Below are 13,830 nucleotides of genomic sequence, written 5' to 3'. Positions count from 1 at the left end.
TAAATGTAGTGGTAGAAAAAGAATGGGCAGATTAGATGTAAGATGTGATTGTGGGATAAAATAAGGATACAGAGGTTGGACAGTGAGTGAATAGGTCCTTGGAGTTTAAGGCATTGTGATGGTTGTACTTATGGGGCTTGAATAGTTGTCGAAGATGCCCAGGATGCTTGTGAGAGCTGGGAGCAGAGACGACTGCAGCAGAGATGCCAGCGTCCCTGCTGCTGATGAAAGGGTGGACACCGTAGTGTCTGCAGAATGGGGAATGGGGAGATTACTATTAATAGATAGGGGAGATTACTATTAATAGATAGGGGAGATTACTATTAATAGATAGGGAAATGCAGCAAATAAAAATGCAAAACATGTTTTCCTACTCACCTTTTCAAGAAGAGCTTGGGTTTTTTGTTTTTTTTTCTTTGAATCATTGTCTATGTTTTAGGCATTCATAAACAAGGAAAAGTATGTATGTATTTGTGTTTTCTATGGCTTTGTATTTTTCTCTGTGTACGTGTGTTTGTGTATGCGTATATATATATATATACACACACACACACACATGCACACACATACAGTTCTCCAAGTCAAATAATGAGTTCATACTGATTCCTCTAATTCTATCCAGCATCTCAAGATATGTCCCCATGGTCTTTCCCCATCTTTCCATGCTTTGGTTTCCTCAGAAACACCATCGAACTGTTGAGATCTTAATGAAAATTGGCACCTAAAATCTGAAGTATTTCATATATATTATATATTATTACTAGATACAGATGTTTATACATTGAACAAATGTTTCTTGAGATGGGAACATGTTCTTTTGTGAGAGGATGAAGTAGGCCTGTGTTAATAGAAACAGGTAACACCTATAAGGTACTTGGTACATGACCAGGGACTACAGGCAGTTTAACATACATCATCTCGGATACTTCTCATGTGAATCCTGTGAGGTAATTATTATTATTAATATTAACATAGCTAGAATTTATAGAATTAGGATTCCAATCTAGAATCAACACTATATTATCTGATCTTTTAAGTATAATTTTTACTTATGTTGGAAAACATTCTATTAGAATATAACTCAATAATGAATCTATAACTTGATATGAAATCATTATAATTTGATATACTAGTATTCAATCTATAAATAATCTGAGGTTAGCAAATGAGTAAGGTAAAATTGTTATATTCCTGTTGATATATAAATCCTGTTGAATTCAGACCAGAATTTTACATTGGTTGATGTTGTAACTCACCACTATAACCTGTGTGGATTCAGTCTAGATATATGTAATACATTGTTGTATAATTATTGTTTAGAGATTGATAATAATTCATAAATTTTCCTGTGAAGACAATGAATAGCTTCAAGTAAGAGAAAATGATTTAGCTATCTGACTTTTAATTATTATGTTTTCTGTAATAGTTTAAATTGGGCATTTTTTTTTCCTTAGTCTCCCAATGAGCTGTCATAGAGTCAGGTTTTAGTAATATTGCTTACTATCAGTAATTAAATATTGAAATTAATAAAAAATTCTTTTTCAAAGAAGCATTCTGCTCAATTTTAAGAAATCAAAAAGGAGTAAATTAGGTCTTTTTGGCCTTAAATGTTCTAATGTTTTGAACAGATTTTGTCTTATTTAGATTATTATAAAATGACTTATAAAACTTGGGTTTCTTTCTAACTTGTGTGATCTTGGACAGAGCAGCTGCTGGGGCTCAATTCTTTATATCTGTAAAATGAAGTGAGCTCTTCTGCTTTTCTTACCTCCTAAGAAAACTCTTTGAGTTTAGCCTCTGGAGTATGGTTTCTGAATCCTTCATGCTTGTCATAGTTCCTGAGGCAAAAATAGGTGATCAGTTTTTGTTAATTGAATGAGGAAATCAAATGGAAGTCTTTTTGTGCAAAACTTAAAATATCCAAATGTAAGGCAGTCTAATTGCTTTGAGTAACTTTGTCCAGAGGGCGTTTAGTGTTTTAATGTGTACTGTTAATAACCATAATTATACTCAGGACACAGTTTGACCATCAGTCTAATTAATATGAAATAATTCCTTACATTATTAAAAATCTTCAGTTCTATGAATTTATTATAGTCAAATTGAAAGTAATTTTTAAACATTTTTTTTTTTTTTTTAATACACGAACCATTTAAGAGACTAATTTCCATGAACAGAGACTGTCTATTGCACTGAACTGAACTGAAGCCATTTTTTGACCTTCTATCCTAGTGTCCCTGGGTCTTATTCAGCTTGCTGGAAGAACTTGTTAAATGAAGCCTGGAGGGAGGTACTGGCTATAGTTTAATAAGCTTTTACAGCATTTTGGTGGTTTAGTTTGCATGGAGTTTTCCAAATGAGTTTTATTAATACAAGGAACTATTGATGACAGATAATCATTTAAAAGTTAAGATGTGCTTCCTGGCAATTATTTTAAAGCCTATGGAATTATGGTGATGATCTTATGATTACAGTTTTATTTAATTTAAATATTTTATTTATTTGAGAGAGTGAGAGAGAGCATAAGCAGTGGGTAGGGGCAGATGGAGAAGCAGACTCCTCACTGAGCAGGGAGCCTGACATGACACGGGCCTCAATCCCAGGACCCTGGGATCATGACCTGAGCTGAAGGGGGACGCTTAACTGTCTGAAACACCCAGGCATCCCTGATTACAGTTTATTTTAAAGAACTTCTTAAACTTTCTCTGGGTCATGAGTAATGAGTAAAAATAGGGATAGAGTTATTTGTCCCAATAAATGGGATGAAGGTATTAATATCAAATGTGGTGTGTGTGTATTTTTCAAAGGTCTTAGACTTACATTTCTAGTTGCTGTGTTTTCTTGTTTCTGATAATGTGAATATTAGTGGTGGTGAATGCCATTAGATCTGTGAATAAGACCAAAATATCTTTGTATTATGTGGGAAATCTAGAACAACTAGTTTGTTCTTTCTCAATTGGTTTTCTTCATTTGCATGGTGCAGGTAATACCACCTGTCGGGGTAGTTAATGAAATTATGAGTTGCTGTTGAAGCACTGAAAAATTAAGAATGATATATAACTAGGTATTTTATTCTGTATAGCTCGCTCTGTCTGTCCATAGATAAAATGATCATCATGAACTTTGGAAAGATGCCATTTTATAAGGCCAAAAAACTTTTAGTTAACCTGTTTACATTCTTTATCTTTGTATAGCAAATACACTTAGATGTTTTTAAAGTTTTTACAGGTGCCATTAAGAAAATTTGATTGAGTGACAGTATCTCCCAGGTGAAAAAAACCAAAGCCAGGAAAGATAACAGTTTGTTTAAAATCATATAGTGTGACAAGGCCAGTCTTTGCATTCCACAGTACAGTAATATGCAGAAAGAGTATCTTTCGTGTGAGCTCATGTTTTGGTGTGTGATATACTAGCGTAAGGGAACAGATATAGACCATCTATATTCCCAAATTATGGAATTTTGCTTTGAAATATTGTTTTATTTTTTATTTGAATATTGTTCTTTGTGAACTCAAAACTTTTCAAATAAAATAGGGCCAGCTTTAAAAGCGTGACCCAAGAGGAGCCAAAAATGTGTATGTTTTTCTGTCGTGCTTCCTTATTGATTTCATTACTTCCTAAGAACATTGTCACTTAACGGACTAAAACCAGAAAGCTCAATTGTCATTTCAGTGCTTCAGACTTTTCCTGAGTTATAGGAGGTAAACAACTCTTCTGTTTGAAAGGTTTTTCTTGGCTGTAGCTTCTATAAGGAATTTTTTTAAGTGTTAAGGATGGTTACTAGAGCACTTCTTATATTTCTTGAAAAATTGAAGATGTTAAGCAATAATCCTAAAATCTGAGGCAGTTAATCTCTGATGGTTTTGTTAGCTCAAAGATACATGGAACTTTGCATATTGAGGGCATTTGTAATACATGGGTGTGACTGTTTAGGAATATGGACCCATGCTTGATTGTATAGTGATACAGGTTTGAAGAGGTCATTATTCAGATCTTTAAGTAAAAGGAGTGGAGGAGACATTGGAGGTATATGAAATCCCGTAACTTTCAAAATGATAACATTTCAGCTTAAGCTCATCTTGTCTTTTAAAAATATTTTATATTCCTCCATCCCTTTATAGCCTATTCCTTGAACTCCTATAGAGCTGTCTCCTACTGTTTCTCCATCTTGTTTGAGTTTATGCTGATCTTCACTGCCCCAGGCAAGGATAATAGGAAAATTAAAAGAATGAGGAGGAAGGTGGAGAGAAGGAAAAGGCATAGGATGCAAGACTGGAATAGAATTGAGAATATGACTGAAAAGTCAACATCTATGAATAGAGGCATCTTTAAACTTGCCAAATATTAAAATATAGAACCTACTTGTTTCCAACAGAACTTTCTTTTATTACTGGAAACAATTTGTAGTAGTGAATTGAAGGTTGGGGAGCAGATACTATTTAATTATCTTGAGACAGTGGTTTATCAGCTGTCTGATCAGGTGAAGATTCCAGGGTTCAAGGGACTATAAAGGAAAAATATACTTTCATTTTTTGTAGCTGTTAGGTATGTTAGAATTTGAAAGGATGTCCTGAAGTAGAATGCTAGAAGTTACTCTTACAGTGTTTTATGTTTAATCATCATTTATTAAATGCTTGCTAACACCTTTACAAATGTGATGCATATTTTAAATATTTTATTTTATCTTCATTTTATTTTATCTTTATTATTATTGAGTTTACAGTTTGGACAGAAAACATGTGTCAAACCAAAGAAAACTATACAAGACAGCTAATTTTTGCTTATTTATGTAACAAATGTTCCATTAGAAAAAAATTAGCACAGGTGGAAGTTAGCTAGTAAGCTACCAAAGAGAGGTTCAGTACCTGACTGCTGCCTGAGCCTATGTAAGTGAATACAGAGGGCAGCTGGTTCTAATTTAGGCCTCTTGGCTGAGTTTGTGGCCCAGAGCATGACAGAAGGCACTGCATTGTTTTTTTGTTTTGTTTTGCTTTTTTATTTTGTTTTTATATTAACCTCTCTCAATCAACTTAATGTGAATGGGTATAATTTTCCTTTTGCTTCTGTATTCACTGTTCCTTGGCTTTTTTTTCCCTGACACCTCTAACTTTAGGATTTACGCTTTCATTCTGTAGTTCTGTCTAAAGGAAGTCACTAGGTGATCACTAGATTTCAGAACTGATCCTTTTTTGTTTTCCCTTCCTGGTCTTTTGGGTTTAAAAATGAGCGTTTTGAATGTGTCTTTTTTTGTCCCACATGTGAAAGAAAGTGAATTACTTATTGGACATGTGTACATTAGAAGCTTTATGTGCTGTGCACTGTTCACTGTTTACAAATTTATGATGTGGTTATTATTTTTTCCCATTTTATAGACAAGGAACCTGAAGATCACAGGTTAAATAATTTGCCTGAGGCTGCAGTCAGTACCTGACGTTAGATGCTTTATTTCCACTACTCCATTCTTCTTTTGGAACCCAGATTACTAAAAGGGAGAAAAAAAGAGGAAACGAGAGCTTGAGAGAGAGGGAGAGAGATCTGAATCTTTTCAGGCAAGGGGATGAAAAATCTACCTTTGAATTATGGGCCAGATGCCTCTTTGCAAATTGTTCTGTTTCAGGAGGATTTTATGGCTTGCCAAATTGGATTTGAGTTGTGGCTCAGCTACTCATGAGCTCTGAGCTTGTCTCTCTGTCTCTCCGAACTTTGGTCTCCTCATTAGTAAAATGAAGTTAGTGCTTCTTCATAGAATTTTGGTAAAGAAATAGAGCCCAGTGCCCGTATGTAGTAGAGACTTAGGAAATTGCATGTATATGTTATCACTAGTAATAATAAATAAATAAATAAAAAAGATGGACACAATGAGTAGTGAATTTTCCTTCAAAATTTTCCTTCTACTCTTCTAGGTTCTTTGGCTGGTCTGATAATCAAATTAACATAAAACAGATTAACAGGAGAAAAATTTAATTGTTTATATATGGGAGCCCCACAAAGACAGTGAGACACAAGGATAAGCTGGGCGGGCAGTTGAGGCTTACATGCCATCAGGCGCTAAGAAGTAGGCTAGGGGCCTGGGATGTCACAGGGGAGGAGGTGATTCATAGGATGATAAGAACAGCAGATGTTTGGTAATTAGATGTTTGCCCTGCTATACAGATAGGTCATTCAGATTAAAAAAAAAAAAAGTTGTATCTTGGTAATAGCTCTCTTTCTGGGACAAGCTCCTTAACTAAATTCTTTTAGGTAGTTTAAAGGGAGGTAAAAGTTTTTCTTTTGTATGCTGGGTCTTGATTGCCTTCAGCTCAAAATGGTCCGCATGTCAAAGTAGCACATTTTGGGGAGACTTGTTCTGAACCCCTTCCCTAGCTTTTTCTTGCTCTTTCTTCTTTCTTACTCTGTATTTATGTCTCATCATATCTATTTGCCATCATTGAGAAGATTTTTTCTCCTGTGTAGTTGTCTCCACACTCAAAGCAGCCTTCATGCATGACTCCCATGACAAGATCTTTGAGGGCATGAGGAAGAAAGATCCTTTGTTCATGCCCTCAAATGGTGTGTTCTCCATCCTCAACTGGTGGATCACAGTTTCCTTTACTCCAAAGCTGGTTGAGCTTTGTCCTCACCTTTGCAGAGAAAGGAGCAGCAAGCAGCAGTTGGCTGCTTGCCACTGGTTGCTAGGAGGGAAAGAAAGTGAGTCAGCATTCATTCTGTCCTCCAACTCTGTGACATCTGTCTGCCATCTGTTTGCTTCCCGCCTCCTTTGACTTGTCTTTAACCTTCCATAAAACATCCCTAAGCTGCCTGAAAGACACCATAATATTGAACTGGGCCTTCAGTAGATCTTCCCGTAAACCAAATACATTAAAGCTACATATCTTACTTTGAAAGACTAGAATCAACTTTTTTTGGAACACCTTGCAGATCATTTCAGGTGAGCTTATGGGAATGTATGTACACACGTACTAAACACATACCAAACACATACTAGAAAGAAAATGCCAAGGAGTGGAATTGTGTTATGTGAGTAAATATGACAACTTCCTTCTCAAACAGACAAAACCGTGTAAGCTGCTCTTTTATTTTCTGATGCTTCTCTCTTTTGCCTTCGCCTTTTCTTTTCCTTAGATTCCTTATTTTGCTTTTATTGTTTTAATGCAGGACTTGAGCACTCCTAATTTTTTTGTCTTTTCTGTGTTAGAGAAAATGGCAAGAGGGGGGGCACCAAAAAATGAGACCGAAGTAACAGATTCTGAAGCATGGACAGACATTCCTGGATAACTAAACCTGGACTGTACTCAAATATGGGTTTGATGCCAAAATAACAGGGAAATTAGAGCTCTGGGGGAACCTTAGGAATCACAGAATTTAGCCTCTTCATTTCACAGGTGAGGAAATGATGTTCTGGAGAGCTGCCCAGAGCCATACAAAAAAGTTATCATTGGGACCAAGACTACACCTTGGTCTCTTGACTTGTATTTGGCACTTTTCCATGATTGAGATGGAATTATCTCAGAATTAACAAATGGCAAATGCTTCCATGACTTAATGCTATGATGGCTTTTTAATAGTGTGTGCTTTACTTGTAAAAAATGAAGTATATTTCAAGTTAGGGGATTATTGTTGAATTGTCACAATATTTATTACAGATTTTAACTTGCAAACTCCTCACAGGTACACTAATTATAATCCAAAAATTATGGCCCAGCAGTCAGGGGACTGATTACATTTTGGTGCCTCCATGTGGTGGGATATCACACTTTTGGATTTTGGAAGAATTTTTGATGGCATGAAAATGTTTAAGACATAATAAGCAAAAGTTTGAAATAATATATACAGTATAATACTAATACTGTATTAAAAAGAAAGCATATAGATGCTTAGAAAGTAAATATTAGCAGTGGCTCTTTGAATATTAGGGTTATGAATAATTTTTATTTATTGGTTTTCAAATTTTCTACAAATGCACATACTATTATAATTGAATTGGTCAACGTTATGAAAATGTAATTTAATTTATAATAATTTGTTTTCCACCCACTATCAGGAACTATGTATATGATAAAATGACTTATCTTTGAAGCTCTGTAGTATAAATTGTTATTATATTATTGTATCTTTTTTTGTTCTTTGATTTTACTACTGTAGCCTGTTAAATGTATTTTTATTCCTTAAAATAGAAAATTATATTCTTTGTGTCTTTTATCTTATTCTGGTCTAAAAAAAAATACACACACACACACACACACACATATATTTACATATCTCCTTTATTTTCAGCTTTCCTTGTCACTTTTGTTCAAATAATGTATGTACACAATTTAGAAAGTCAAGTGATACCCTGAATACAAAGTATAGCAGTTCCTGGCTTTACCTGTTTCCACCTGGAGGCTCAAACTCCAGAGGGAACTTAATGCATTCAGCTTTTTCATAGTAGGGAAGTTACCTCCGCGTTGCTAACTACGATACTCTTTTTAAATTCATTAATTTTAGATAGCATTTACTTTCTATAATCACAAATGAGGTATTAACTTCCATACCCCTCTTTACCTCTTCCCTTTCATCCTGTTGTGGTTAAATGACTTGAATCAGCAATTGTGTTTTCACTATTCTGACTATGTAAACATTGTCTTCCCCAGACCAAATAATGTATAATTATATTCTCTTCCTTTTACAGTTTTGGTTTTTCCTTTATATCCTATTTTAAAATTAGTCATCCAGTATGTTTCTCATTCTCTAAAAAGCTTTTGCTGGCTTCATTTCTGTGGGAGGAAGTCCAAGCTTCATGTGTGTGTGGCCTTCAAGCTTCATTTTCATTCCTCTTTATTGTTCTAACCTCACCAAGCACTGCCTTCTATTCCTGCGCTTAAGCTCTTGGTACTATTTGTAGTGCCTTAAGTGGGCGGGTGCATTGCCTCTTGTCTCCTTGTCTTTTCCGCTTGTTTTGAACACCTCTCCTTCCTTCTGCCACTGTGCTTACCACATCTTCATATTTAGGAAAATTTTCCCATCCTTTTGTCTCCACCCCCATGTCTGGGCTGATGTTCCATAACTGTGTCCCTGTATAACTCTACCACGGCTCTGCTCATCCCATTTTGTAGTTTTTCATGCCAGCTCTTCTCCAGAGGTGGTCTGAGGTCCTTTAGGTTTCTTAAGATTCCTTCAAGGCCCTGACAAGTCCAGTACTGGGTTTTCTTTAACATCTGAAAACACCTACTAATGTTTTGCAAAACAACGGGACTTGTGGAAAAAATAGCCTTGAAACATACCACTGAAAACCTATGCAACTGTATAACCAGTTTACCAACAAAAGCAATAGCAATCCTAATAAAATTTTTAGCATAGCTAAATCTACTGGGATTTGCATGTAGCATCGTAGTCAGTCAGTTCTTAATAGCCTTAAACCCTAAGGTTCATCTTCCTCTGAAATTTAGGCTCTAGAAGATAATTTGCTTATGGATGTCGTTTTATTTGCATATGGATATTTTTATCAAAATTTAAAAATCTGAATCTGAGTATAGCGTCAATTCATCTGTTGCTTTAATCCAGAGACAGTGTTTTAACATTTTTTTTTTTTATCTGCATTCACAGCTTCCTCAGACCACTTGAATTGCCTTAGAGGTAGGCACTCTCTGTTTTCAGCTTTTTGCTGAAAATTTTCTTAAGTTGCTAAAGTATCTTTTTACTATGTGTAAGTTTGTACCTTCCTGTCACTTCAAAACATGAACATGGAAACCACCACCACGTCTTCATTATCTGCACATCATTACCTTATATACTAAATGTATGAGCTAATAATTTGTTTTAAAGAAACATGAAGCATTGTAGCAGATCGCACATCCTATTCCAGAAAACCTTTCCTGACCATCTCCTTCCTGGATACCTTACGGCTTTGTGTTCAGATGTATTTGTCTTTCCTTTCAAAATAGAAAGGAGTCCTGGAAATCTGGCTTCAAATTTTTGCGCTGCTCCTTGTTAACAAGGTGATGTGTTTCCCAGCTTTCCGAGTACCTGGTCTCTGGTCTGTTGAAGTAGATCAGCAACACAAATTGCACTGCACTTTCTGAAATGGAAATGTAATTCTCCCTCCCTCTGTGTCTGACTCTGTTGCAGGTAATAGATTTCTTAAATTAGATTCAACTCATGGGTCTGTAGGAACTCAGGATCCTTCTGAAGGATGTAAAACTTCTCATTCATCCATTTTTTAATTAGAGGGGCCAGAAATACCAGATTCTCAAAAGGGTCCAGGCTTTAAAAAAAAAAAAAAAAAATCACCGGCCTACAGGATAAAGGTCTTATGGTGCTGGAAGGTATCGAACTACATGTCGTTTCTTAAAATGTCATCTACTCTCTCGCTTTAATACCAGCCATATCCTCAGCCTTTAATTCCCTTAGTCCTTTAATTGCATTACACAATCCATGCCTTTTTAAGAAAGCTTTCCTGGATCCCTGGATCCACTTTCCTCTGGGCTCCTTTAGCAACAGTCACATGCATTGTATTTACCCTAGTCCTATACACATTGTTTCTACTTGAAAGTAGGCATGGGAATGCCTTCCTCATAGGCTTATTGTAGCTTTTAATGAGATAATATACAGAAAATAGTACAGTGTCCATCAGGATATGGTAATAGTTCTTGTTGGTTTGATTCTTCCTCTTTGCCTTTCTCACCGAGTGCATTTTTGTGTAGTGAAGTCAACATTTGTTTGTTTTGCTGTGATAATTTTGGACAGGTTAGAGTTCAGAAGGAACTGAAAAGGATTAGATTACTCTGTGGAATAATTTTCAGACTAGTAAAATACAGCATTTCCTGGAGAGCCATTAAATGTCTGCATAGTCATAATTAGGCTTATAAAGTCCTAAGGTAGGTGCCACACTGGACTGAAGCTGCCTACTAGTCTAACGTAGCCACTTTTTCTTTCATCTTGGGAAGGCATTCATTGGAGTGCCAGGTAGAAAGTTAACCTATGCTTAGAGGCCATGTCAGTAAAAAACAAACAAACAAACAAAACTTTAAATGTTAGAACTGTGCTCAGCAAGTTGAGATGTGTGGGCTGTAAAAGGATGTCCAAACTAAGACCTGTTGAAGGAAGAGTGGATCAATGTCTCCAATTCCACTGTGTGCTGTGAAATACACTCATTGAGCAGAATGGTGCTGCGAGCCCATGTATTTTTTTCAGTTAATCCTTTTTTTGGGTGTGGGGGGGCACTGGAGCCAGCCAGGTTTGTATAAGTGAGTTTGAATAAGTTAAATAGAAGTGTGACATGAGTTCACAGTATTTCCTTTACTCAGAAAGTTTAAGGAGATCATAGGTAAATGCAGAAGAGGACATAGGCAGGCAGTGGGGACAGGGACAGGACCTGGTGAAGCAGCTGCCCCAGTAGTGCTGGGGCAGCTTGGTGCCAGAGGTGTGAGGACCCTGATGATACTTGCGGCGTTTTCTTCTCTAAAGTCGTTTTTCTTCTATAAAGTCAAGGGTGAGGGTACAGCCTTGCCAGAATTGGCTGTCAAAACTCTTATTTTTGGCCACAGGCATTTCATTTTTCACTTTTCTTCTCCTAATTTATTAATTCAGAAATTAAGTGTTGGGGCACCTGGGTGGCACAGCGGTTAAGTGTCTGCCTTCGGCTCAGGGCGTGATCCCGGCTTTATGGGATCGAGCCCCACATCAGGGCTCCTCTGCTATGAGCCTGCTTCTTCCTCTCCCACTCCCCCTGCTTGTGTTCCCTCTCTCGCTGGCTGTCTCTATCTCTGTCAAATAAAAAAATAAAATCTTAAAAAAAAGAAATTTTTATATGAATTCATTTACCAACTGTAGTTGAATAAAGATTAAATTGTGTTCATTATGATGTACTGAAATTTATATTTAGTTTATCAGGTTGCACTTATGTTTTCATTTAAAGATGCTGAATTTGACCTTAAAGAAGTTTATTGTACTTACGCCCGTGACATATATTCTAGTGCTTATACTATTAAAGTTGTTAATAAAATTTGTGGTCTCCTTATTTGTCACCACAGGGTTTACCAAATAAAACAATCTTAATATATATGTACTTGTGTGTGGGTGTGTATATTTTAAACATATGGATCTGTTTTGTTTTGGTTTTTTTTTTTTTTATATATTTTGTATTCAGTGTTTGGGTAATATGTTACCTTGCAGTAACATTTTGAATTTATGTGGTGCATTTAAGATGTTTAGCATTTAGGTGCTAGTGGATTTTTAAGTTTAGGAATTTTAAATCAATCAAGTAATTCATGTGTATTAAACTAGACTCACCATACTTGAAAGGCCGCCTGACGTAATGCTTAAGATCATGGTTTCTGGAGTCTGAAAGACCTGGAACTGTGTCCCAGCAGTGTCAACTTTCTAGAGCAGCTCTGTTCAGTGTGGCCACTACTGGCCACATGTAGCTATTAAGCACTTGAAGTGTGGCTGGTGTGCCTGACTGAATTTTAAATTGTATTTAATCTTAATTTTGGTCTCGGTAGCTATGTGTGACTAATGGCTATCATATTAGGCCTCACAGTATGAGGTGACTTAACTATTCTGTGTCCCAAATTTCCCATCTGTACAGATGAGATCAAACTAAAGCTACCTTTTGTTGTTGTTAGAAGAATAAATAAAGTAATATGTTTAAAGAACTTAAAACTATGCCTGGAACAGAATATGTCCTTGAAAAATGGTAGTTATAATGACTATTATATATTTAAAAAACTGGAATTACTTTCCTGTGAGCATTAATTTAAACCTGTTTATTTTTATTCTTCCCTTTCAGGATTAATTTATTTTTGGAAATCAAGTGCAATATTAAAGGGAAAACAAACCACACTACATTATTGGAAGCCATTTCTGCTAATTTTATTACATTTTAAAATTTATGATTTGATTTGAATACTATCATGGGAGGAGCTGTGAGTGCTGGGGAAGATAATGATGACTTAATTGATAACTTAAAAGAAGCTCAGTATATCCGCACTGAAAGAGTGGAGCAAGCCTTCAGAGCGATTGATCGCGGAGATTACTATTTGGAAGGCTACCGAGACAATGCTTACAAAGACTTAGCCTGGAAGCATGGGAACATACACTTGTCAGCACCTTGCATTTATTCTGAAGTTATGGAAGCATTGAAACTTCAACCAGGATTGTCTTTTCTTAACCTGGGAAGTGGAACCGGATATTTAAGTACAATGGTGGGCTTAATTTTAGGTAATTTTATTTTTGTAAAATTTTATTTTAAAAAGTAAGCTGAGTTTGTATTACTGTTTATGATTTACAGGGTTTGTAAATTTTTATATCTTTGAATGTATGTACTCAAAGTAGTTCTCTTCCTTATTTAAGTGTAGAAACACAAGGCAGTAGTAATCTTTTCTTATTCTCTGCCCTAACCCTGAAAGTTAGTTTGTGCATTTAATCCTAGATTTAAGAAACCCTCAGAACTGTTTTTCCAGTCATTGTCTGTACTTAAAATTGAACAGCTGGTAGGCAGGAAACTCAGGGGTATCATGTAATCTATTTCAGGTAAAGGGTTGTGACTGACTACTGGCATAGAGAGTTCAGTAGTCATCGATGTCCCATTTTAAAGGGAATGGTGCCAGGTTTTTGTTGGAGACATAGGAGTTTGTGGGATGTAGAGTATATGGCACTGGTGAGGCAAAGCAAGGGATTGGGAGAAAAACAGAAGAGAAGTATATGTGAGTAAGCTTTCAACATACTTACTGTCTGTTCTGTCAGGCATTGTTCCTAGTGCAGGTATACACCCTGATCAAAAGGGACAACTGTCAGTGCCTTTGAGAAGCTTACTGAGTGCTTACTATGAGGGCGAGACATGTTTAAAGC

The 13,830-nt window shown here is 36.0% G+C and overlaps 1 protein-coding gene across 5 annotated transcripts in view; it reads left to right on the top strand.

Moving 5' to 3' along the window:
- PCMTD1 (protein-L-isoaspartate (D-aspartate) O-methyltransferase domain containing 1) overlaps positions 1 to 13,830 on the top strand; it is a 62,738-nt gene that overhangs the window by 14,490 nt on the left and 34,418 nt on the right. The window contains exons 2-3 of one of the 5 annotated variants that reach the window (XM_034650168.1): positions 9,586 to 9,615; positions 12,770 to 13,200. The exons of 3 other annotated variants lie outside the window; for them this stretch is intronic. In XM_034650168.1, the coding sequence (XP_034506059.1) occupies positions 12,894 to 13,200 (307 nt within the window). In that variant the 5' untranslated portion in view covers positions 9,586 to 9,615; positions 12,770 to 12,893. The remainder of the gene's footprint in view (positions 1 to 9,585; positions 9,616 to 12,769; positions 13,201 to 13,830) is intronic. One more of the 5 variants, XM_034650167.1, reaches the window with a different exon arrangement.

The sequence above is a fragment of the Ailuropoda melanoleuca genome, unplaced genomic scaffold, assembly GCF_002007445.2.
Source record: "Ailuropoda melanoleuca isolate Jingjing unplaced genomic scaffold, ASM200744v2 unplaced-scaffold11384, whole genome shotgun sequence".
Taxonomy (NCBI): domain Eukaryota; kingdom Metazoa; phylum Chordata; class Mammalia; order Carnivora; family Ursidae; genus Ailuropoda; species Ailuropoda melanoleuca.
This window is presented reverse-complemented; position numbering and strand designations above follow the sequence as displayed.